Raw genomic sequence first — 27,011 nt, 5'->3', positions numbered from 1 at the left:
CATTTTATTGGGTGTTTACAAACAAAATTACCAACGCAAAAGCATTTACAGAAAATAAAAATAAAAATGATAGAGAGCAGTTGTGACTAGCACGAATGAATGAATAACTTAAATCATACACCCGGTTTATTAGCAACAGCGAATGAGTGAGAATCCTGCGATATAATCAGCCTTTGATCTCCTTTAAGGTGTCTGATAAGAGAACTGTCCATCTTGGCTGCACTTTTTTCTCTCCTCCCCCCACTGCAGCCGCCTACTTTCGCCTACATTTCAGGCGCATCTCAAACGAGCCTAATGAATGAATTCATTACCTATGTAGCGTTTGTCAACCTCTTTCAGCCAATCATATAAGACTACTGGGATGGACGTAACGTTACGTAATTAATATTAATGAGAGGGGCATGTTACTGCGTGCATGGTGTCGATGACGCGCAAATCCAAAAAGAAGAAGAGAGCAGTGCAGAATAATTCGCCTCTTCTCTTTTCTTCGTCTGTCTGAGGAGAATCACTTTTACTTCGAATACAGACTTTTTATTTACTGGTGATCAAGAGGGAAATAACTAAAGAGTGGGTCTAAAGGTAAGTTTAGGAAGCAATTGAAACACTTTTATACTTCGTTTACTTTACGATATTGTGATCCAGTGGCATGAAATGAGCATTTTGATTACATGCATCAGCTACTTATTTTGGGCATGCATGGTGATTATTGCTACTTATGCATGCATAATGAATGCTAATTCCTAATCCAGGTTTTGGTTTTATAGATATACAGTAGGCTATATTCTTGTTTCTTTTTTTCTTCTTCTTTTTTGCCTGTCCTGGTGTTAAAATTGGTATAGAACTGCCCCTGTATGGCCACAAATAAATCTATAACTTGAGCATAAAAGATACCGTTTTTAATTACAATACCAATTTTTTTTAAATACCTACCCCTGTTACCTATTCAGTTTGTATATTCATAATTCGGATTTTACATGTTAAATGAAAAATGTATTTGTTCCATATAAAAAAGTAAGCCCTGAAAAAAAGCCTAAAATGCCTTTTTTTGGTCATACTGTATATAGGTTTAATAGGTCAAATTTAGGTTTAATAGGTAAAAAAATAAATAAATAAAAAACCTGTTAGCTGTGAAATCCATTTATTTATGGATTGATTTAGTAAAATACTTATTTTATGGATTGATTGGTTCACAGTTTCAGCTCCACACCATCTGTTGCAATTGTATGTCCAGTTAGTACCCTAATGCTAATGCTGTGTTGTAATTCATATCTCTGCATGTGAAAAGTATGATTCCGATTTTATTTTGATATTTACATCTGTATAAACAGCTCTGTGGAAGTATGATGCAGAATTCCACTGTAAGTCATTGTTTGCTGTGTGGATTCCATTAGGTTAGTGATGCTTCAGTGAATGGCTTCTGTGTATCTTTTATTTGCATGGAGAGACACTGATGTCTCAATAGGCGAAATAACATCATGGTGTGGGTAGAATCGTGTGTACAAAAGAAAACATTGCAAGAGATTCTTGATCCAGACTAGAATATTCAATAGCCTCCTTATATATATATATACTTTGACTTAAATTCATGACAGCCAGTGGTGCAAAGGACAGCTTGTCCTCAACAGAGAGAAAACACAAGCATAGGAAAAGATAACAGAGAACAATGTCCCACTTCTACCTTGTCAGAAGTGTTCCACTGTTATTTGTTTGTTGCAGTTTTGCTGTGGGGAAATGTCACCACGTAATGTTGCTTGGAAGCAAACCCGGTGCTATTTTTGCACCTGACTATGATAAATGCTTGTGCAAGGTGAACTGCTTCCATTCTAATGACCACAATTTGACACTATGTCACTATGTTTATGTTGTATAACTAGGGTCCACAGTGTTTGAGATGATTTGTAGTTATTGTCAGTGCAAGGAATTGCAAAATGAATGGATCAAATATAATTTCAAGACCTGACAGGATATTTTTCCATTTTTCATTGCAACGGCTGTTTTGTTTTTATAGCAAGTCTACTTCTAAAGAAAGCTTTGTGACAAGTTTCCGAGAAGAGAAGGTGTGGAAGAGGGTGTTTGGAAAAGCGTAAATGCCTTGAACATGAAAATAAAACTAAACTGCTCTCTTTCTTTAATACTGTCAGTCATAAATCTTTCAGAAGTTTGCGTAAGAGCTTGTGATGAAGTAACAGCTAGGCTAAATTAAGACTCTTCCGGTCTCAGGTTGCTGCTCTCTGGTTCTCAAACGTTCTGTTAGTGCCCCTGGAGATATTTGCATAAGTGTCACAAGAATACATGCACTTACAGTTAAACAGAACATCATATACAGTGCTCGCAACACAAATGTGTCCTGATTGGGGTCTCTCACTTGTGGAGTACATGGATCAAGCCACCAGACAGCTGACAGCTATCTGTGTTTGCTTAACACAGCCATAACCACCACTCCCTCCCATTCCGCTTCTTGAGGCTGCACCGTCTCAGTCAACATTGTTACCTTAAAGCAGTTAAGATTCATATCACAATCTACCATAATTACGTCAAACTCCAGCTGCATTCTTGGAATTACTGTCTATTTTTGACCATTGACTCAAATGACTCTGGGACACAGTAGCATAATGGCGCTTTCCCAGACACCCTTTATTACACTTATATGTAAACACTTATTTTTTTTGCTAAAAATCTGCTCTCCAATCAATGGAAACAATCTTTATTTGTGTTGAGTTCAGTCTTAGAACATTTTAGCTAGTTGTTAAGTGTGTCCGTAACTTTATATCAATAAGAAACAACCTGGCAACCCCCTGGCAAGCACATAGAACACTCTGGCAGCTGCATAGCAACACCCTAGCAACCACTTAGAGCACTGCCCTGCAATAACCTACAACACCTCTGGCAATCACATAACAACACCCTAGCAACCACCTAGAACACTCTGGAAACTGCATAGCAACACCCTGGCAACTACCCACACTACTGCAGAAGCTGCATAGCAACACTCTGGCAACTGTATAGCGACACCCCATAAACCACCTAGAGCAGAATCTGACAGCAGCATAGCAATTCCCTGGAACCACCCACAACATCCTAGCAATTGCATAGCAACACTACAGCAACACCCTGGCAACTGCAAGACACCCAAGCAACCACCTAGAACACTCTAGCAGCCGCATACCACTCACAACATCCTAGCAACCACATAGAATACTCTGGCAGCACCCTGCAACAACCCACAACACCTCTGGCAATCACATAGAAACACCCATGCCAACACTCTGGTAACTGGATAGCAACACCCTGGCAACTACCTACACTACTCCAGAAAATGCATAGCAAATCTCTGGCTACACTCACAACACCCTGGCAATTGTATAGCGACAGCCTATCAACCACCTAGAACACTCTGACAGCCGCATGGCAACACCATATAGCAATTGCATAGCAATACTATGGCAACACCCTGGCAACCGCATAGCAACACCCTGGCAACCACATAGCATAGTAACCATCCGCAACACAATGGCACCACTCACATTTTCCTAATAAGAAGGTCTGATTATTATTGGACTCATTTTTGAAGAAACTGCAGTATTTATTTGTTTTATTTATTATTTAATTTTGTGTTTTAGTGTTTTGGACATGGATAAAATGAACACAATAGGATACAAAACCTATACAATATTAATATAATATATAACATAAATATAATATATAATATTGTAATAAATACAAATCTTAAACTAAAATTGTGTTGAATAAAAAACATGACATAAAATCCATGTGAATTTATTTGAAACATTCCTCCTTTCCAGAACTCAGTGTTTGAGCTCAATCTCACCCAAGGCCAGTTTTCTTCATAGATTAGTGTTCCTCAACCTGTCCAGACAAATCCAGCAATGCTGCTTTCATTCCATCTGCCATTCTATGAGATGAATGAATAAGACCTGGATCAGTAAGATGACCTGGGGTGCAGGTCTAGACTAAAGATTAGAATTCAGGGAAATCAGGGGCTGAATCCGAAATCGCCCCCTATACCCTCAAATAGGGCATTATTTGAGGGGACAGCCATTTGTAGTGGTGTCCGAAACAATAGTGGACGTTATTGAGTGCACTCATTCTATCTATCCCACATTGCACCGCAATAACGAGTGTAGAGCCGATGTACACTCAATGGCTGTCCGACTTCGCGCACTCGTTTTCATTCACTCCTTCAAGTAAACTATATTAGTGGACTAACGTAGGAAATAGTGAATGAGGGTTTAGGGGGCGATTTGGGATTCAGACAGGCACTTTAGCAACGGTTACTCAAGAAGGACTATCTTTGCAATCACCATATTGCAAAGATCTCTAGATTAAAGGCATCTGCTAAATACCTTGCAGGTGTTGCTACTGGGCAGACACACACACACGCGCCGACTTAAACAAAGAGATGTTCTTGTGAAACAGAATGTCTCATGTTTGTTGCACAACACTTCTTCAAAATAACGTCAGACTCAGTGATGAAAGAGAAGAACTAATGATTAGGAAAAGTCTTTTGTGTCCACTGCAACTATTCTTTCACTAATCATAGATCAGCTTGTAAAAACAAGGTATTATGCAATAAGCTCACATTTACTGATTCCATTATCTGCAGTAATGTCCATTGTTGGTATTACCAGAAATTAAAGCTTTTACTCGAATGTGCATGAATTGGAAATCAATGAAGGCAGCGAGATTTTTTGAAAGTTTCTGTTTTGCATGTGTATGTACGTACTACATAGACCTACAGTTAAAAAATAGTGAAGATGAAATATAAGACGAAATATAACACTACATTAGACAGATTGACAAATTCGAATGCTGTATGCCAGCGATACACTTGTTGGATGTTAAAATAAAACTATAATATAATATATTTGACTAAAGTCACTTCTCTTTTCACTGCTTTTATCTGCCTTCATTTGGGGACTTTTCTCAGGACATATTGATAATAATTAATTTAACAATGAATTTAATTATTAAATTGACATAGCATCTAATTCAATTAAAATGTGTAATCAATTGAATTGTAACATCATGATATTAATAGATTTTTTTTGTGCATTTGTTATAACATTTATGTACCAAGGATTCAGATTTATATTTTCTCTATTAATTTCTTATATTTATATTTTTGTTTTGATTTAGAGTTGAATCGGATGAGAGAACTTTGATAGGACCAAATAAAAGTTGTACAAAATTTCAACATTGATTTCAGTAGTTTCAGAAACTTCCGTGAATGGCTTTTCAGCATTTGTTTAATAGACATGGACAAGTTTATCTTTAAATAAAATATAAAATTATGATCTGGACATTAAAGCTCACAAAACGTAAACAGAGACTTTGAGGAGTCTTTGTGGCCACCGCTCTAGTAAATTGTTTGCTTTCCTTGATAGGGCACTTCATTTGAATATGAATCGACTCACTCAAAATGGGAAATGAAAGGAGTAAAAGAGGAATGTGAACTCTTTCTTTTCCTGTTTCTTTATAAATCATGTGCCACATGAGCAGCAGGACTCATTGTAAATGTGCAATGATTTTTTTTTATGGTTTAATGTAACACAATGTGAACTACATTTTCCATTAACACAACAGTGTGACCAAGACATTGCTTCATGAATGGTTCAAGAGTTTACAGTTAGTATGTATTAATAGATATAAAAGATTATCAGAAATATTATCAGGACAGGGACAACCAGCAGCGTTGCTATTCTGCACAGAAATTACACACTTCATCTGTTTATGCTCATTGGGTCTAAATGAGGGCTCATTTAAGCTGTTTCTGAGAATATAGTAGGCTTTATTTGACATTTGATGGACATTTTGGTACATTATGGCCTGGTTTCACAGACAGGGTTTAGATTAAGCCAGGATTAGGCCTTAGCTCAATTAGGAAATGTAAGTAACTTTTAATAAACGTACATTAGAAGAAAAAAAAACATTCTTGGGGTGCATCTCGAGACAAAACAATGGCACTGACTTTATTTAAGATACGCCAGTGCAAATTGCGGTTTCACTTTATTTTGATGGTCCCTTTAACACATTCTCTTGACTATAAGTAACTTTGCAGATACATGTCTACCAACTCTCATTAGAGTGTAAGTAGACTGGTAGGGTTAGGGTTAGAATAAATTGACATGTAGTTGCAAAGTTACTTCTAGTCAGTAGAATGTCTGTTGGAGGACCATCACAACAAAGAGTTAGCAGATATTAAGCAGACAGTCTACTAATACTCTAATGAGAGTTAGTTGACATGTAGTTGCAAAATTACTTATAGTCAACTGAATGTTCAAAAGGGACCATCAAAATAAAGTGTTACCCAAATTGCTTTCAGCTAAAACAGCATGAAACATGCATTTTAGTCTGGGATTAAGATTATGGGCAAGTGTAGAACATGTACTGTGGTGAATCAGTACAAAAACCTAATTTGCAGAATATGTATATTATATATTGTTATGGTTTAATGTAACTCCTTTTCCATTAACACACTTCGATTAAACAGTGTGACCAAGAAATTGCTTCATGAATGGTTCAAGAGTTTACATTTTGTATGTATTAATAGATATAATAGATTATCAGAAATAGATTATTATGTATATTATCTATAGAAGTATGTGAGAATAGTTTCACTTGCATTTATTTACTAAGGATTCAGGGGCCATTTGCATAAAACTTCTCAGAAATGCTCGTAAGAATAGTCTTAAGTTTTGACTTATGAGTCAAAATTTCAACAAAGTCTTGGACAGATTCTTAAAGGGGTCATGAACTGCATTGTTTTATTGTTCCCTGGGGTGCACTTATAATATGTAGTATGTATAAAAATAGTATGATTTTTACATCACAAATTGTCATAATTTCGAAATAAAAGGCATTTTTCCTACCCTGATTTTACCCCTCTGATTTTAAGGGGCCTGTCTGCTGTGAGACCTCAATGTAAACGCCCACTGTTAATTGGCTAAAATCTTGGCATTTGAAATGAGTATTACTTCATATTACTTCAGTGGAACTCTCTCGAAAACTTTTAGGACACTTTTACTCTCAAGGTTAACTGAAAAGTGTTGATTATAGCCAGTGTTGGGGGTAACGCATTACAAGTAACTTGAGTTACGTAATAATATTACTTTTTCAAGTAACTAGTAAAGTAACGCATTACTTTTCAAATTTACAACAAAATATCTGAGTTACTTTTTCACATTTATTTGACTGACAGCTCTCCTGCCCCCATGTTGTGAAAAATAAGTGGAGAGGCGTTTTGTGTAAACATGATGGTTATTGTAGTTCTAGACTAAATGTGAGCATTTACTCATCTCACTTGCACAATAAAGATTCAGTACTCCTCAAAATGAATAAAATCAGTCAAATGCAAAATCAGAGTACTCAAACCTCAAATATATAAATGTTAAATAAAACAAATATTTTTATGCATTTAATCTACCTTTATTGACCAATGTCATGCTGCTGACCTTTGATGATTCAGTTAAGCCATGAGCAAAAATTACTAGATTTTTTGTTTTTATTGGTAAAACGTTTTTCTCCTGCGTCCTATTCTTCCATTATCCAGAATGGCAGCACATTTATACCTCAGCCTGAGGCCTATTATTTCAATTTTGGTATGAAGAGGTCTTTACATTTGCACAAAAAAGGACTTTTTTTGCTATTAAAAAACAAAACAAAAAAGCAAGCCCAGCCCAGGTGAGAAAAAGTAACGCAAAAGTAACGTAACGCATTACTTTTCCTAAAAAGTAACTAAGTAACTCAATTAGTTACTTTTTAAGGGAGTAACGCAATATTGTAATGCATTACTTTTCAAAGTAACTTTCCCCAACACTGATTATAGCATTATATTTAGATCTGTGGCATTATATTCAGATCGTGGCATGAAAGGTTGCAATGATGAGCATTGTAGCCGATCACAGACATGTTGAGCGCATGAATGCAGTGATCTCGTCATTGCAACTCGATTTCTGAACACTAATGAATGCTTTCATCATAATTAACAGTGCAAACGAGATTAAAGAGATTAGCTGATTATATCGGGAGTTCTGGCCAGAACTGAGTCATTGGTAAACTTGCGCTGTTAAGTTCTGGTGACGAACACAGAAGCTTGGTTCTCGCAAGAACTAGTATATTCTTACCAGAACGTCCCACGTCATACACTGGAACGCCAGTCTCTCGTGAAGCTACAGTTTGTAAAGTTTTAAATATGGATATTTTTCTTACTCAAATGCATCGCTTGGCTTCAGGGGGCCTTTATTCATTCATTCATTCATTCATTCATTCATTCATTCATTCATTCATTCATTCATTCATTCATTCATTCATTCGACTTTATTGTCCACCTTATTAACCCCCTGGAGCTGTGTGGATTACTTTTATTATGGATAGATGCACTTTTATGGACTTCAAAACAGAAACAGCCATTCGCTGCCATTATAAAGCTTGGAAGAGCCAGGACATTTTTTATAGAACTCCTCCGATTGTATTCGTCTCAAAGAAGAATGTAAATTTCTTAGTTTCAATAAAAGCTGTTTTTGGATTAACAAGGAAGTTTTCAGTTCTGAAACTTACAGGATATTCTTATAGCATAATGACCTCTTATATATCAAACGGAAAATTTGATTTCTCAGTTCATGACCCCTTAAAAGGGTCATAAAACCCCAAAACACTTTTTTTTTTAGATAGATCACACACCCAGGGGCATCAGTTGGGTATGTTGACTGCCATATTTGGCTAAATAAAAAGTAATATTTGTATTGCAGAATTAACAGAGGTATATTACTAGGCTACTGGTAGCATATAATTTGTAATTGTTTAATAAAAGAGAAAAGCAAGTGAATAAAAGCGATCTGGTTGTTATATTTGTGTCACATGAGTTCAACAGGGCTGCGTTCAGCCCCGACAAAACGTTGCAAAACGTTTTTTAAACGGAAACAGTGCTGCGTTGAACACCCTGTTCTGTTGAGGCAAGAGTTGTAACTATGGCAGCCGAGAAGGCCATTCTTTGTGTTCTTTTTGAGGAATTTTCGGAGCCTGATAAAATCGATATAAATACTTGTACCTACCTAAATATATATATAGATATAAATACGTGTAATAGGCCTACCTTGCCGTCCAGAATAAATGACAACATCCCAATCCCATTTATTTAACTTTTTTATCTCCTGGTAATCAATTCTAATTTAAATAATTTTATTTCTAGTTCTTACTTTTTTAATAGCTTGTATTTTCTTTCTCACTTTATGTCAAGCAATTACCATATATGAAATTTGGTATATAAATAAACTTACCTTGCAATGAAGCTAAATATATAAATAAATAAATACATCATGTTGATTATATATATATATATATATATATATATATATATATATATATATATATATATATATATATATATATATATATATATAAATATAAAACTCTTATGACAATCATGTCTTCTAATACCTTCAATTGTTGTGTATACTGAGCTGAGCGGACACATTTGTAAACATCTTTACTTGGACCCATTGTGCGAGCTGTCTCTTTAATACCGCGTGGTTTATATACATGTTGCTGTTGATTGGACTGACATATTTGACACACCCACCAAACGAGAAAAAACCAAGCGGCAACCTCCCGCAGTTTCTCTTGAAGCCAATACGGAAGTGCCTCAAACTGCAGTTCATCGACTGGCCACTAGGGACCAGATCCAGAAGGGAGCAGAATCTCATTGAGCCCCATGTTAAAATGGCCAACTTTAGAGCAGAATAAAACATGTTTACAGCCTGGTACAAATTGTGCTTTTGGCCTATACGGCTCATTTTGCCCTTCATGACAACTGTGAGGGGGGTGAATTTTTTTATAACTCATTCGTTTACATTATATAAAGCCTTAAATTCTGCATAATTAAGGGCGTGGCCATTTCGAGTGACAGGTGGATATCCATTTATCTGCTGTCTGTTAGTCATCGCGTCACTTAAGCTCCGCCCACATCCCGCCTTTTTGCCCATTTTCTGTTATCCGGGAGTGACGCGCGATTACGCGCTGCCAAGATGGCGCGTCCCTACTTTGCGCTTCAGAACGGCTCATCAGAATCCTATGGGTGACGTCACGGACACTACGTCCATATTTTTTTACAGTCTATGGAAAAAACGCATCTCAAACCTGTTGCACATCATTACACACCGTTTCCAGGAAACATGACGTTCAACCGGAAACCGTAGCAAAACGTTGCGCACCGGGTTTGAGCTTTGAACGTGTGTATTGTGTGTTAGCCAATTGTAGCCAATCACAGAAATTTCTGTTGAAAAGAATGACCAATCAGAGGTGTTGCCTCTGTAGTGAGAATATTTATATTTATTTATTTATATATTTATATTTGAGAATCCACTCAATATCGCTCAAAATGCTGAATGAGTTTCTTTAGTGCAGTTTACTAAGTTTTACATGTGCACAAATCCTCTCATTATAACAAACAGAGCAGACACAATGTAAAAAAAAAAAAAAAAGATTAATTGTGAAGTTTAGTCCGATTAATTGATTAAAATGGGAGTTATCACACTCAATGAGTTTGCGCTAAAGTGACAGCTTCAGTGATTATAAATAAAGCGCTTTACCCGCTGCCTGTGAAAAAAAGTTTTGACCTTTCCTACAAATATGCTTCACACTTCAGTACAAAAAGTGACAAATATAGACAAAAAATGACAAAAACTTTTAATGTTATAATAGTGATTTGATAATCTCTAAAAAATTAATTTAAAAGCAAAACGTGTGGGGAAAAAAAACTAGGGAGTGGAAATGGATCATTAGCAAATAAGTGCTCCTCTGCTGTCATCTTCTGGTTATAGTGGTAATGTATCTTTTTTAAATAAAATTCACTCAGTGATTGGGTTGTTTTAACCCAGCAATTGGGTTATTTTAAGCAAACATTTAACCCAACCGATGGGTTCAAACAACCCAATTGCATTTTTTAGAGTGTTGTTTCCATTTCATCAAGTGTTAGTTTTCCTACATCCTGAAACTTGCAAATTTGAAAAAATAAAAAAAATATATATTTTTTTGGTCATCACATTTAAAATAACATTTAAATTGGATAATGTTTAGACTTTTGAGTTAAAGTGCTGAAAAAGTTGTGTGAATTGCTTGAAAGTCCTTAAAATCCTTAATTGAGTCCAAAGCTAAATGTGATTCATCATCACGTCATTTAGAGGGAGCACGATTTTATGAACTCTGAATATTAATATAAATTTGTTGTTGATTATCTTCATCACTGATTTTTTAATTGTTTTCACATTTAGATTTAATTAATAAGATAAGTAGTTGTCACCCTGTGATTACACATGCAACCCGACTAATGTTATACACTATATTCACAATAATGTTTAAATACATTAATTTAAAGCAATTAATTAAGACATCAATGGATTTCACCAAACTCCACTATTTTGCAGATCTAAAACAATTTTTCCATGTTGAAGAGTGGGTTTGAACATATCACAGTCATCATGCTACTAACTAGGTAAGGATACCTCTCCAGCACAAAGTCATTTAGGAGCTGAGATCTAGTCCTGTACTTTTATGAATCACACTTATTGTAGGAATAAGAGCAAAATGACACCATTCTTAGAATTTCTACACTTAAAGACTGAAATTTTACTCTGAGCAGCTTTGAATACAGCCCCAGAATTTTAAACCCAGGCATTTATATGATGCCCTCCACATCCCAACACCTGTTCTCACATCTTTCTCCTGTTAAACACACTTCTCTGCTGGTCAAGTGATGCTTTCCTGCCCTAAATTTTATGAACTGCATATTGCATTTTTATTAGTGACATCAAGTATGAATATAATTCTAATGTTCTCATGTGAATTTACAACTAGGCAAGTCATATGGGAAAATGTTGTCTGTAAATCCAGTCATGTTTGTATGTATATGCCATCTGAGTTGTGTCTTAACATTCAGTGTTATCCAACTATAGAGAATATAGAGTAAAATATAGCAGTGTTGACAGCACAAGTGCTTTTACTCGGCAATATGATTCATGAACTTGCCTAGTGGCTCCTGAGAGTCTAACAAACACAGTTAGTTCCCTTACGGCCTGCGTGAATCCTGCAACATTATTGAACGCTTTTACTCTAATTGGGTTTGAACAAGCTATATTTTCACTCTAATTTGATTTTTACTTACTATATTTGGACTATATAAATGAGTTTTGCATTCACACACAGAATCTGGACCCCCTCACCCGGACTATCCTGCCCCCTCTGTCAAGATTAATGTGAAAATAGATTTTAATAATGAAATTAGACTTCTTTTTTTTTATCACAAATGGCAAGTCTATAGGCTTTCTAGCATTAATATTAGGAAACTATAGCAACATTCTAGTTAAGTTCACAAAGTTACATTTTAATTGGCACATTTGACACACGAACATCCCACGCCACGTAGAATGAAGCTGAGTAGGCATGAATAAATATTTAGTTCATGTTTAGAGGGCTAGTTAGTTGATTATTTCACTGTATTGTTATTGTTTGTCACCGGTTGCAGTTCAGGCTGTTCTAAATTACCATAAAATTATGCATGAAGCAGCCGTGTGTTTTATAGTAAAGCAGACATAATAAATTAGACTACTTTTGGTGGTGGTATTTATCTGTATTTATGGTAAAACTGCTGAAACTGTGTAACTAAGACCTATTATGTCTGATGGTCTAAAATGTGTTTTTTATTCATGGATATGGAATCAAATTTTTGAATATGTTAGCCTAAGGCAATTTTCCATTTAGTTTTATGTAACAGGCCTATTATTCGGTGGTCTGACATCTGTATTTGCTCTGTAGCTATCTTTTAGTTTAATAGTTGTAGCAACATATCTGTGAATGGGCCACATATGTTTTTCTAGCTGGTGATAGGGAAGAGTGGGGCACAACCTAACGCGGGTTTAGTTGTAACACGCATGGTTTAACACTTTCCACACGTGCCAGGATGACGAAACTTAGTGTATTTTGCCATATCAACATTATTTAGAGAAAAAAAATTGTCACTGAAAAACAAAATGTATCACTGAACATATATTTAACCATAGCAAACTTAAATTTCTTACTTAAGTTTATTTTTCATCTCTGTTTTTTGTGTTTATTTAAAGTAAGACAAATCTGATATTATTTTAATCTTATATCTGTTATTTAACAGTTGAGATAGTTCTTTAATGCTGATCTAACCAGCATTAATAACATGAGCCGCGGTTTAAAGGTCCCATGGCATGAAATTTTCATTTTATGAGGTTTTTCAACATTAATATGAGTTCCCCTAGCGTGAATATTGTCCCCAAGTGGATAGAAATGTTGATCGGTGTAAACCCGAGTTCTGGCTGTCTTTCTCTGCCTTTGAGAAAATGACAGGCCAGACGAGCCAATCCTGAAGTCTCCTGGTTTGACGTCCAAGCAGGAACGGTTACCTCCCTTTCCTCCGCCCAGAGAATCTGGCACGCCCATGCAAACGCTCGAGAGATCATTGCTTGTGAACGAGTGAACGATGGCAGTTTCTCAATGTTTGGATGTACAAATGAAAACAGAAGTGTTTTTTCAGTTCCTTCTGATCTGTGATCAGTGATTTCTTATGTGTAGCTAATTATTTATTATTCGTGCACACTCAGCGGCTTCTCTCTCTCCCGACAGAACGGTGTTTTCTATATTGTGAGTCAGTGTTTTTGTACGTCCTCGTCGCGTCTATCTGTTCTAAAATGTGCATACAGTCGTTTCTGCTCAACATCAGCAGAGTAACATCTTTAGAGATAAACTTCACACACGCCGAAGCTCGGTCTGCACTGGCCGGTCGGCCTTCAACATCCCCGACCCCCAGTACTGCATCTGGCCCACAGCGGAGGCACCAAACGCGGCGCGAGATTAAGCAGAAGGAGGGTAAGCGTGAGCGTATCCGGCTAGGCTAGCCAGCTTTCCCCACAATAAACTGGATTACATTCGATTACTGCTGTTGTGTCTTTGTTTGCGCTGTGTACTCAATGCGCGTCACTGACGCCTTTCATATGATAGGAAAATATCTAAAAATAATGCTATTTTCAACACTTACTCGTAACTCGTTCATCTCGACAGCTGTAATGGTACTTTGCATGTGTTACAAAGTTGGTAATAATGATGAAGACGGACTCGGTGTGACTGGGACTCGTGTTTATTCAGAACTCTCAGATACAAACACAATAAACTCGCGCTGACTGACAGCGCTCTCATAACTCAGTAGCTACTATAAATAACTTTGTTAGCAATCGCTCCGTCTCCCTGATGTCCGGTTCGCGAACGAATCATTCTTTTGAATCGGTTCTTTTTAGTGAACTGAATCAGTTCACCAAATCGGACTGAATCGTTCTAAACGGTTCGCGTCTCCAGTCAGCGCTGATCCATAATTTACTAAAGTTACTAACTTTCTGACATGAGTGACAGTCCCTCCGCCTAAAAATAGACTAATGTGAAGTGATGTGAAGTGAACTCAGGTCCATCCGTCTCTCTGGCAGCAGCTCGTGCCTGCTCGTGCCTCGTAGACCTCGTTAAACCACGCCCCCTCCGCTCATTTAAAATGCAAAGATGTCAGCCAATCACAACAGTGGGCGTTTTTACTGAACTCTCACAACAGACACGCCTCTTGAAACAGGGCATTCAGCCACAGGGCAAACAGCAGTCTAGAAAAAATGCCTTTTATTTCAAAATTATGACATTTTATGATGTAAAAATCATACTAACAATATAAGTACACCTCAGGAAACATTATAAAATAATAGAAAAATGCCATGCCATGGGACCTTTAAATCCCAGTTGTGCAGGTGAGGTGCATTGTAACACTGCCTTACAATGTGCCCCTATTTGAACTACGCTATTATATTCTATACATTTTATGAATTCTATTGAGAAACCATGAGAAAAGGGTTAATAATGACTGAGTCAATGTTCAGAAGTTATTAATTATTATTATGTTTTTAACTATGCTGTATAGCTGTATTTAGCTATGATTTTGTTGTCAACCTCAAAAATGTGTATATTTTTAATGATTAAAAAATGCCATTATTTTATTTAAAAAAGTTAATAATTGTATTTTATTGACAAAATATTTTAGTTTGTCTTGGATATTTTTTTGATTATATCAGATAACATTTTAAGCTGTCATTAGGTCATGTTACAATGTGCCCCTCACATGTTACAATGAACCCCACCTATCAATGGGGCCTGTGTTGTCACATTTTACTTCCATTTTTTCGGGGTAAATCAAGATAAAAGTATACACTGTATTAATGAAACAAAACCACATAATTGTACTAGACACGTGTGAAATTAATATGGGAAAACTCTGAACCCCAAGTGGATTTACACAAACTGAGAAAGTCAAAAAGCGTTAGGTTGTGCCCCGCTCTCCCCTACTTAGTGTTACATCATTGTCCCCTTTCATTACATCATACTCTTTAGTGCTCTGCTGGTGTCAGTGTATACTCTACCCTATACCCTCCTGAGAAAGACTTCAGTAATGTCTCCTATAATTTCAGAAGCGATATAAGCAATACCTCAAACTGTGCCAAGATTCAGAGATTTCAATATGAACAATGAATTCAACATCAAATGATTGTTTCATTTGTGTCTATTTTAATTACACCGAACTGAAATTTTAGGAGACACATACCGAGACAATTAAAGTTCATACTCAATGAGAACTCGACCTCCAGAGCTATGAAAAAGCATTATTAGACATTATAATATAATTAGTATAATATAATATATTTGATAATGTTAAAAGTTAAGACTATTATTTGCAGACTGTACTAGGGCTGCACGATATGAGGAAAAGCTGCGATGTTCGATAACATTGTTTAATATTGCGATGACGATATGACTTGCGATAAATATTCAAATGTGAATATAGCTATACTGTTCCCATGTCTTAGTGCTTTAATAGGTCGTGTTCAGTGTTCCACAGTAACGGAGTAACGGAGTGTACGGAGTTCATGTTGAAATCAATGGATAACATTAACGATACTTCTCTGTTTCATGAGTTTATTTACTCTCTAAATAAATTAAGGCAACTCAATGCATTTCTCAGAACGCCCCAATATGAAAACGGAAAAATGCACGGTTTGCGTGATCAGTCACAATGCAATGGAGTCGGAGAGGAGCAGCGGGAGCTAGAGGTAGAGATGGAGCCAGGACAACAGAGCCAGGGCAAGAAAGCGTTTCTATCTTGGAAATTCAAACAGCATTTCATATTAAAGAAAAAAAGAGAAGGGAGAACGAAATATAACACGGCAGTGCAACTGTGCAGTGGCGCGGTGGCGAATACACACGCACGCACGCCTAGGCCTATATATATTTTTAGCCTATATTATATATATATATTCGTTATATATCCTTTAAATATATTATTCGTTTATATTTTTTATTTTCAAAATGTAGGCTATTTAATTGAGATTGAGGTGTATATATAAGTATATATATCTCAATTAAATAGCCTACATTTTGAAAATAAAAAATATAAGGCTCAAACATGCGTGTTTATTTTATTAGGCCTACTTCCATCAGTGAAACAACATAGCCTACTACAGCCTGTAAAACATTTAAATAAATATCTGTAAATAATCGAAATATAAATAATATAAGTTAAATATTAGTTAAAGAATTTTTTTTTTTATATTTCCCCATAGACGTGCGTCATATGCCTTTGCGCTGAAAGGGATGACACGAGCAGGAAAGAAGCATCTTTTCTAATAGTCTGGTAGGAAGGGGGGGTTCACCTGCACCCGAAAGGTATATTTTTTTAACCTAGTTTTTTGTAATCTTTAAGGTGTCTAGAAAACGAATTTTAATGTTCCCCAAGCAAATTATTGTCCCATATGTGATTTTTTTGTACCATCTTTTGTGTCCGTGCTTGATTTTCGGCTGTGAAAAATGAAAACTTTAAATCTACATAGAATCTGAACAATACATCCTACAGACACAACCCACCCCATTTTCTCTTTGTCTTTGCATGAGGAATTGATAGATATGAGGATTGTCATGATTAGATGATGTATGGTGCATTAAAACTCAAATAAATGCAAAAAAATAAAAAAAATCTGTGAGATTGGATCACTGGATCTCCTCCCCCATGGACCCTATTGATATATGTTTTCTAACTTTTGTATTTTTACAGTCTTTAAGATGTCTAAGAAGCGAATGTTGATGATCCCCACCTGAAATATTGTCACATGTTGGTCCAAATGAACATCTCCCATAATAAGGAGATACAATTCAAACCGTTATATTGATATTATATTTATTGAAACAAAACAGAAAACCACTCATATAGTCAAATATGTGTATAGGGTATAACAAATCCCCATTAGAATAAACTGAAATAGAAAAAAGTGATTCTAATCAAAGGTCAAGGGCAATGATGTCTATTCATCATACAGCAGGTCTCCATAATCGATCTCTTGCTCCTTGTCTTCTTCACCATCTCCATCAATCTCCTTGACTGTTTCCTCCAGCAAGTCAGTGGGTGAAGTGGGGAGGATAGGTCCACAAGACCACACTGGTTCCAGGGTACCCTCTTCAGTCTTTTCCCAGCCTTGGCCAGGATCATGGGGCTTGGGACACCAGAATATCGGTGTGGCTGCTCTCTTGTAGATGGCCAGACGGTGGTTGACACGGTTGATGTGTGGGACCAGGTTGTCTCTGCAGGGCGAGAGCCGGGACAGATCCACCTTGGATCTGGTGGTAAGCGTCTCATCCTCTCCAATCATTTTTTTCAGCATGATGCTGCGCACGTTGTTCACAGATTTTTCCATGGCTTCACTGACTGTTTTGAGACAGAACAGTGCTTTTGCATATGCCTTCCCATTCAGGACACCTTCGATACAGCCACTATTGACAAGTTCTGACTCGATGAGGATTTCAGCTTAGCCTGAGCCCTTGCATTTGTGGGCTGTCACCATGCCCATGTAGTTTATCCCAGTGTGGAAGGGTCCTGGGGTGACCACATGCTTTTCATAATCATCTGGAAATTTCCAAATGAGAGGCAGGGCCTTCATGCAACCACCGAGGTCAAAGGTGTTGAGGACGTACTCCTGACCCACCTCCATGGTGGCCTCCTCAGACTGTATTAGCAACTCCTTTATGACTCTGTAAAAGGTTGGTTGATTGGGCTGAAGTAGTTGATGGTAGATCTTTGAGGGGGCTTGTAACCAATGGCTGATACAAAGCCAGCAAATCCTGCAACAAGTTGCTTTGATTCACTGCTTCCCACCATTTGGACAAGTAGCCAGACACAATACTCTTGGATGAAGTTTGAGTATGAATGGGTGAATGTAAGGCAAGATGTAAGGCAAGATGTAAAGTGCTTTGGATGGCCAGGGGTCTGTTAAAAGAGTTATATAAATGCAGTCCATTTACCATTTGTTGTGGGTGTAGTGAAAACTGCTCCCTCAGGAAAATTGGAGCCGACTCGGCTATAGATATGGAGTTGACTCGGCTATAGATATGGACGGTGTTTAGGGTCTCAGGAATGTCTACCTTAAAAGAGCGTGTCTTGTTCCACTCGTAGAGTGGGAGCATCCGTTGAATTTCCAGAGAGTTGGGTGCATCAAATCCAGGTTTCACCTCCTGTATCAGGATCCCACCGGTCCAGTTCACCACATTTTAGCCATGAATGTTAGTCGTTATTTTGTTCAGATTGTCCCACTCGAGATGAAACAAATAGTTTCCCTCACCAGTAATAATTTGTGGACCGAGAGAGATGGAAACCTCATTGAGGGCCTTGGTTACAGCGGTCTCAAGTTCCAAGCCAAAGTCGTAAGTTTCACAGTGACCTAGCCTACTGAGAATAGTAGTCAGTAGTTTACTGCAATAAAGGTGACGTATAGTGGTACAGAGGAGGAAATGCTTAGGCAACTTCCACTCTCCCTTTGTCACAGCACGGCAGATGTAAAGAAATAATATAGCAATTAACATTGAAGTGTTCAAGCAACTATAGTGTACACAAAATAAAACATATGCAATATTTAAAGGCAAAATGGAGAGTTGTCATACCTGACTTATAGACAGCACAAGGTGTATTGTCTTCTCACTCTTCTCCAAGTCAGCATCACCTGAAATCATGCGGGTCAGGAACCTCATGAGATTAGAAGAATTTGACTCTCTGTATGTCTTCTTGATTGTACCACGAAGAAGAAGGGACACATCTTCATACTTGTCCATGCTCCCCATCTTATATGCATTTCTCACTGCATCTGAGATGGATAAGCTAGCACTGAATATCAAGCTGTGGGTGATACAACCCTTCAAATCTGGTGTGTGACCATAGAAATACCAATCCCTCGTGCTTCTCAAGTTTTCTCTTCAGTTTCTCACTTTTGTATTTGGGATTGGGGAAGCCATTTCTCTCCAACTCTTGGGTGTAGACAAGCCGCAGTGATGCAAGCCGCACAATCTTGTTCTGTCTTATCTCTTGATCTTGAATGACATCAAGTACAGCATTAAATGACATCTGATGTGCAGCAGCCATGGTAGTCTGCTCTGTTTCACTGACAGGGTTGGTAGCAAGGGCTTTACCTCTGGATGTGATATGCTTTGCATATTTCAGGTTGAATGACTTGCAACATGACTGATGGTAATTTGCTTCTCTCGCAAAAAGGTCCTCACCTTGCACCATGCGATGTAGATGGTGAAGTTCAAGTTCAAAGGCTTGAGGCGTAATCTGTTTCCATGTAGGCTCCTTCAATGCTCCGTCTTTATCCTTATATACTGGGAACTTGATACATTGTTTGGTCTTTCCCAATACTTTCACTTCCAGCTTTCCACAGAAGATACACTCTGGGGGGAACAGCTTAGCTGAGGATGACCCACATTTACGTGGTGAGCGTGATGTTGAAGCTTGCTGAGATGTCATAGTAGGTCTTTTCTGTAAGCGTCCCTGGTTCTTTGCAAGCTTTTGGTAGCAGGCTCGATGATAGCCAGTTGTTTCTAAATTGGCACCTACAAGACTCTCTGGAATGAGATTAGTGAAATCATCCATGAGAAACGGCGAATCAAGAGCTTCTTGGTGACGTCTATCACGAATGCTGTGTAGCAGAGCCAGCTTGTCAGTAGCAGACCCTTTAATTTTACTAAATGGTGTGAAATCTGCATGCTCAAAGCCATGTACATGTCAAATAAAATTTTGATTTGACACCATCATCTCTCTTGGATTTCTTTGTAGCAGGATTGAACTCTTCAGACTCACTATCATTTTCTTCCTTGTGTTTCTTTGACTTAGACTTTGACTTCGGCATGATTAGCAATGATCACCAACTAGCCAATTACCTATCATAGTATAACAGTGTTGACTTTCTTTTTCCCTTATGTCTTCAACGCAGCTTCAAACTTGGTAGAGGAGTATATTTTTTAGACTCACCATCGATAGCTCCCTTCTCTTTTTTGAGGATGATTAGCATGCATCAGTTTGAATTTCCCAGATTATCATCAATCATTTTCCGTTTCCCAGATTGTCATCAACGTTGGCTGTTAGTAGAGAAGGTGGGAAGATGTTTGAAAAAGACATTTGTCTTTACATAATGTACAGTTAAGACATTCTGTAAATTTTCTTTTTTGCTTTTTTGGAAATCCAGGGTGGCAACCATTATAGCAAGAAAAGACATACATGTGACAATATTTCAGGTGGGGATCATCAACATTTGCTTATTAGACATATTACAGACTGTAAAAATACAAAGGTTAGAAAACATATATCAATAGGGTCCATAGGGGAGGAGATCCAGTGATCCAATTTCACCATTTTTTTTTAACATTTTTTGTTGTTTATTTGAGTATTTATGCACTATACATCATCTAATCATGACAATCCTCATATCTATCAATTCCTCATGAAAGATGAAAAGAAAATGGGGTGGATTGTGTCTGTAGGATGTATTGTTCAGATTCTATGTAGATTTAAAGTTTTCATTTTTCACACCCAAAAAAATCAAGCACGGACACAAAAGATGATACAAAAAAAATCACATATGGGACAATAATTTGCGCGGGGAACATCAAAATTCATTTTCTAGACACCTTAAAGATTACAAAAAACTAGGTTAAAAAAATATACCTTTCGGGTGCAGGTGAACCCCCCCCCTTCCTACCCTACTATAATATCTTCATGTTTTCTCCTGATGTTCCAAAACTGTGAAGAACGAAATTATCTTCCGCAGGCGCAGGGTCAAGAATTTAGGCTTTGTTAGATTATGCGCTGTGAGAGAAAACGAAACTAAAAATCTCCGGCGTGTCTGAAATGCACTATACACAAAATCTTGACCAAGTCTAATAGCAGCACAAACTGTGTTAAATAAAGTAAAGTTTGAAGTAAAATGTATCTGTCCTACTCCGTTTTCTACTTTACCACAGTAAATGATGCGAATATAGCCTACTCCTAAATGAATCAAACAAGTAAGAAATGTTTAATCCCCATAAGAGATTCCATGTCCAGTAGAATAAAATGGAGTAAGCCTATTGTTAAATTAGTGGAAAATCGTGTGACCAGATAGCAAAACGCAAGCAAACTTAAATTTGGCTCACCACATAAAGCCTCTCTCGATCGGCATGAATCCATATGTTTCCATGGCTGGGATGTAACATTTAACTGCGAACCTATTATTTACTTTGTAAATAAAACTTTGTGCTTCACTGGTGTCATAATATTCACGTAAAACAGCTTCACATACAAAAAAAAAGTATTATTTATGCCGACAACCGCAGGTGCTCCCTGCTTAGTTGACGTGCAGCTGTCTGTTGCGATATGTTCATCGCGCGAGTTCATATCGAGATGACGATGAAAATTCAATGTATCGTTCAGCCCTAGACTGTACATTATCCCGCTTATCGCACGTCCATTCACCAAATAAATAAGCATGTGGCAAGTTTCATTAAGTGGTCTCATATACAACTAAAACCCGCAAAAACAAAAAACACCAAGAGGACTCTAGCATTCTTGGCCAAAACAGAATGAAGTATCCCAGAGAGCTGTGTAATACAACTTGTCTGGCTATCACCAGACCAAGCTAAATTTAAGATTGAACATTGGTCTGGGGAGTCTGCTATGTATTTTCTACTGCACAAGAGGCGTGATAAATGAGCATAAATTAAATGACTCTGTACGCAACTGGATAGTCCTTCAAGCAATCAGACCACAAGAGGCGTGATCAACAGGCAACGACCCATCGCTTCTCTATCCATCATCGTATTAAACCCGCCAATAGGGCGCCAGGTGGATAAGCCAGTCTGTGATTGGTTCCTGCAAAAGTGTAACAGAAGCAGTAGAAATGAATGGGTTTCCAGACTGAGTTGCAGGGCAAAATCAAATCGGCGACAGATCAGGCTGGGTTTACCCAGTCTATAATACAACGGTTATTTTCAATAAAATAAAATATACCCAAAACCAAGCACCAACCACCTAGCAATGCACTGAAAAGCACACAGAAGACACATTAATAACCGTATAATAACCCTGGTGTGCAGTCAAGCACCATTCACGTTTTCTTCAGGAAAAAGTACAAATCCATGTATTATCCATGCATTTGTTTATGTATTACTACACTGACTCTTAAACATTTCTGTTTTGTTTTTTAGAATGTGAGGCATTAAGATGGAATATCTTAACCATTCCACCTCCACTTTGCCTTCCTGCACCTACAAGGAGGATTTCAAGCGCTATCTCCTCCCGTCCGTCTACAGCCTGGTTTTCATCTTCGGACTGCCGCTCAATTTCACCATCATCCTGCGGATATGGGGCTCGCGGCGCACACTGACGCGGACCAAGATCTACATGCTAAATCTAGCAGTGGCGGACTTTCTGTACGTCTGTTCCCTTCCTCTTCTCATATATAACTACGCCAGCAAGGACTACTGGCCGTTCGGCGACTTCACCTGCCGTCTGGTTCGCTTTCAGTTCTACAGCAACCTGCACGGAAGCATCTTCTTCCTCACCTGCATTAGCTTCCAGCGCTACATGGGCATCTGCCATCCGCTGACGCTGTGGCCTAAACAGGGCGGACGCAAGCTGGCCTGGTTGGTCTGCGCTGGCGTTTGGGTGGCCGTCGTTGTGCTCTGCGCTCCCACGTTTGAGTTTGCCGCCACCGGCACGCAGCGAAACCGCACGGTGTGCTACGACCTGAGCGTTCCCGATCGTGCACCACAATACTTCCCGTACGGCATCACCTTGACCTGCGTGGGCTTCGTCGCGCCCTTTCTGGTGATCGTGGTGCTGTACTGCAAAATGGCGCGGGTTCTCTGTCAGCCCGGGGAAGCCAGAGAAACCTCGGCCGTGGAGAAGAAGAATAAAGCCATCAGGATGATCATCATTGTAATGCTGGTGTTCGCCATCAGCTTTTTGCCATTCCACATGACAAAGACACTCTACCTGCTGGTGAGGATCCTTCCCTCGGCCCCCTGCGAACTGAGGAACCTGCTGTCTGTGGTGTACAAATGCACGAGACCCTTTGCCAGTATGAACAGTGTTCTGGACCCCATTCTGTTCTACTTCACCCAGCCGCAGTACAGACGCAGCACCAGAAGCCTGCTGCTTAAAATCACCTCACTGAAAGAAAATCTCAAAATCTGACTGGAACTGTCTTACTGTATTACTGTATATTAAGGCAAGACACTACAGTCACTGCAGTATTTTAGGTTAAGTGTTCATTTTATTACACTTTATCTATTTGCATCTGTAGATTTCAATTCTCATGCACTGAATCAGAAACCTCCACTTCAGCTTAGGGTGACCAGATTTCTCATGGTGGAATATGGGACGAACCCACCCGCTCTGCCATACCCTTGGGAAATTTTATTTTGTGATACAGATAGATAGTTATTTTAGTTATTTCTATATTTATTATTATTTCTAGTTATTTATATTTTTCTATAAAAAAGAACAAAGAATAGGACAAAAACAGTAGAGAGGTTTCTCTATAAAACTATACCGTTTTTCAGGTACAGTACGCTTATTTACATATATACAATTTTTTTTGTTTGATTAACATTAAAGGCCCACTGAAGTGCCTTGAAACGCGCAGCATTATTCAATGTGTTGAGGTAATTTCCCCAGAAACGGCTCCAGCTATTAGCAGCTCCTCCCCTTTTTTTAAACAGCCAATAGCGTTTCATTAATACCACAGTTTGACTAGAGCCTTTCTGTTTGGTAAAGCCACAGTTTCCTCCTAATCTCTAACCGTTTATCATCATAATCTCCTCCATGTCACTTTGAAATACAGCACTCTGTGCAGAATTTAAATGGGTTTGATATGTTTTGTTTTCTGCGCCGACTCGCGCATATGATCCGCGCTGCGCTCTCGTGTCTCTAGTCTAACTTTAGACCAGAGCCGTTGGCGTGTGTGTGTGTGTGTGCATGCTGCGACGTGAAACTAACGTAAAACCAGACTTCATTCGCCTCAACTGAAAGCATATTATTTACACTGTCTGAATCGTTTCCTATCGCATGTATAGTGCGCTATGTGCCTTTCACCCTGTAGAAATTAGTAAATGTGTGAACAACTGACCGATTTCAGACTCAGCTTCAGCGTCTATTTATAATGTAGGGGGCGGGACGCTTCAGATTCTAGAGCGCATTTGATTGGAAAGAAGATGTGATGAGAAGATGAAATCTGCGATGATGTCATCCAAATCTGTGATTCTTTTAAACGGAAGTGAGAGACTGTAAGTTTTGAACGCTTATATCTCCTAAGTGCGAATTTTGTCGTTGTTTCGGAACACACCAGCTTATTCCTAACCTTAAGGCAAACATAGTCATACTAAAAGCCAAAAAACTTCAAAATTTTGATTTCAGGGGGCCTTTAATGACACAGACAGATATTTTAGGCTGCTGCCCCTTTAAGACAGAATGCTTGGCTCTAATAGCATACTGACACATATCTCAATTTGCGGCTTTCACCGAGCTCTCTTACACCATACTGACTGTATTTACGTGAGATACTCCACACGATGGGCATTTTGATAACTGTGTGTGTGTGTGTTTGATCATTCATTCAGGCACAAAGAGAACTGAATTTGCAATCGCGCACTGTCTGAGAGAGTGCTTCTGTTGAGTCATTCAGCGCAAAATCAAACTGAGTTCTCACAATTTACTGCACATAATAACTTGATAAACTCTCTTTGAAGATCCTTGTTAAATGTACACACACGTTTCTTTTGTCCCGGGACGTCTGGTCACCCTAGAACTTCAGCAGCTTTACATACACCAAACTTTACAGTTTCATTCCTATCTATATTCTCAAAGTTTTACATTGATGCATTTGGCAGACGCTTTTATCCAAAGCAATTTACATTGCATTCAAGGTACACATTTTACATTTTGTCAGTTCTTTGACAGTTCGAACCCATGACCTTGGCTTTGCTAGCGCCACACTCTACTGTTTGAGCTACAGGAAAGCTCAACAGGAAGTTTTTTACAGAGGAGTTTGTTCATATATCATTTGCCTGATTTGTATAACATGTTCTTAAAAACAGACTGTTGGCAGTATTTTCTGATTTATAGAGTGATAAATAGAGATATCCAAAATACACCTGGGAGAGGATGGTGATATATTAGTTAAAAAATGATTGTACCAATTTACCTGTGCTGTCTTGCATTAAGATACACTTGGTAGGTTGTGTGGATGTCGAAAACAAAACAAAAATATTGATATCTATAACTTACAAAGCATTTAGTACCTCTACAGTGAAAGTGGTATGTAATGGTTGAAGGAAGTGACCCTTTTGATTGATTCAGTGTTACAAAAAATAATTTATGATGATTGAAACTATTTGCTTTGAGTTGGAGAACAGCCCTCCAAAGCATGTGCCGATCTTGGCAGATTATTAGTAGAGCTATGAGCTCGTATCTGAGGGGTTTGAACCATGTGAATGGCAGCTGAATGAGAGGACTAGTTTGGCTGATCCAGTCGAGATTAGTTGATCTCTCCTTACATGTGAAAAGGTGGTGCATTTTATGAACAATTTATGATGGCAATAGAAAATAAGGAAAGATGTCATTTGAATTGCTGATTAGCAATAATTGAATTGTTAATTTTTTAATAACGTTGCATAGTGGCAGCTTGTTTAAAAATGCAAGGAAAAGAAATCACCCCTTCATTACTCGTATTAAGAAGTTTTATTTATATTTTTTTGTAATATTTGCATTATAATATTGTTTTATGGACTGTACATGTGTGTTAATAAATAAATAAAAGTTTGTGTTTACATAGTATATGTGTGTGCACTGTAAATAATTATTATGTATATACTGTATGTATATATACACACACACACACACACACACACACACACACACATGCATGTATATATTTAAAATATATATATTTATATATTAAATATTTATATATAATATAAATTATATAAATATATATAGATTATATATATATATATATATATATATATACACAGGAGTACACACACACATATTATGTAAACACAAACTTTTATTTTGGATGCGATTCATCGCAATTAATCGAATACGATAAAAAAAGTTTGGGGTTTTATTTTGCTTTAATTCAATAAGGATGCATTAAATTAAATTAAATTGACAGTTAAGACATGTATAATATATTCAATATTATTCAAATAAATGCTGTTCTTTCCTATCCATCAAAGAATCCTGAAAAATTTGCTCACTATTTCCACAAAAATATGAAGCAGCACTACTATTTTCAACATTGATAAATATAAGAAATGTTTCTTGAGCAGCAAATCTGCATATTAGAATGATTTCCGAAGGATCATGTGACACTGAAGACTTGAGTAATGATGCTGATAATACAGCTTTGACATCACAAACATCTGTTTACTGTTTTCACTGTATTTTTAATTTAATAAATGCAGCCTTGGTGAATATAAGAGACTTCTTTCAAAAACATTTTTAAAAAGACTCCAAACTTTTGAATGGTAGTGTATATGCATGATATATGGGTGCGTGATACCTCCTTTGAAACGTGTGGAATTATGGA

The 27,011-nt window shown here is 37.6% G+C and overlaps 1 protein-coding gene across 2 annotated transcripts; it reads left to right on the top strand.

Annotated features, from left to right (window-relative positions):
* Positions 1-462: 462 nt before the first annotated feature.
* p2ry6 (pyrimidinergic receptor P2Y6) lies at positions 463-26,247 on the top strand. Of its 2 annotated transcripts, XM_079825312.1 has the most exons (3): positions 463-579; positions 11,442-11,509; positions 22,624-26,247. In XM_079825312.1, exon 3 carries the CDS (start codon positions 22,640-22,642, stop codon positions 23,612-23,614), a length of 975 nt encoding a protein of 324 aa, XP_079681438.1. In that variant the 5' UTR covers positions 463-579; positions 11,442-11,509; positions 22,624-22,639; the 3' UTR covers positions 23,615-26,247. The 2 variants fall into 2 exon arrangements, with proteins under 2 accessions (XP_079681438.1, XP_079681439.1); XM_079825313.1 differs by lacking the exon at positions 11,442-11,509 and having other exon boundaries at positions 500-579.
* The last annotated feature ends 764 nt before the right edge of the window (positions 26,248-27,011 follow it).

This window comes from Gobio gobio (assembly GCF_949357685.1).
Source record: "Gobio gobio genome assembly, chromosome: 9".
NCBI classification, from domain to species: Eukaryota; Metazoa; Chordata; class Actinopteri; order Cypriniformes; family Gobionidae; genus Gobio; species Gobio gobio.
Note: the sequence above shows the minus strand (reverse complement) of the source record. Positions and strands in the feature narration are given on the sequence as shown.

Coding starts and splice junctions, on each gene's coding strand:
- p2ry6 (XM_079825312.1), top strand. CDS start 22,640: ATGGAATATCTTAACCATTCCACCTCCACTTTGCCTTCCTGCACCTAC.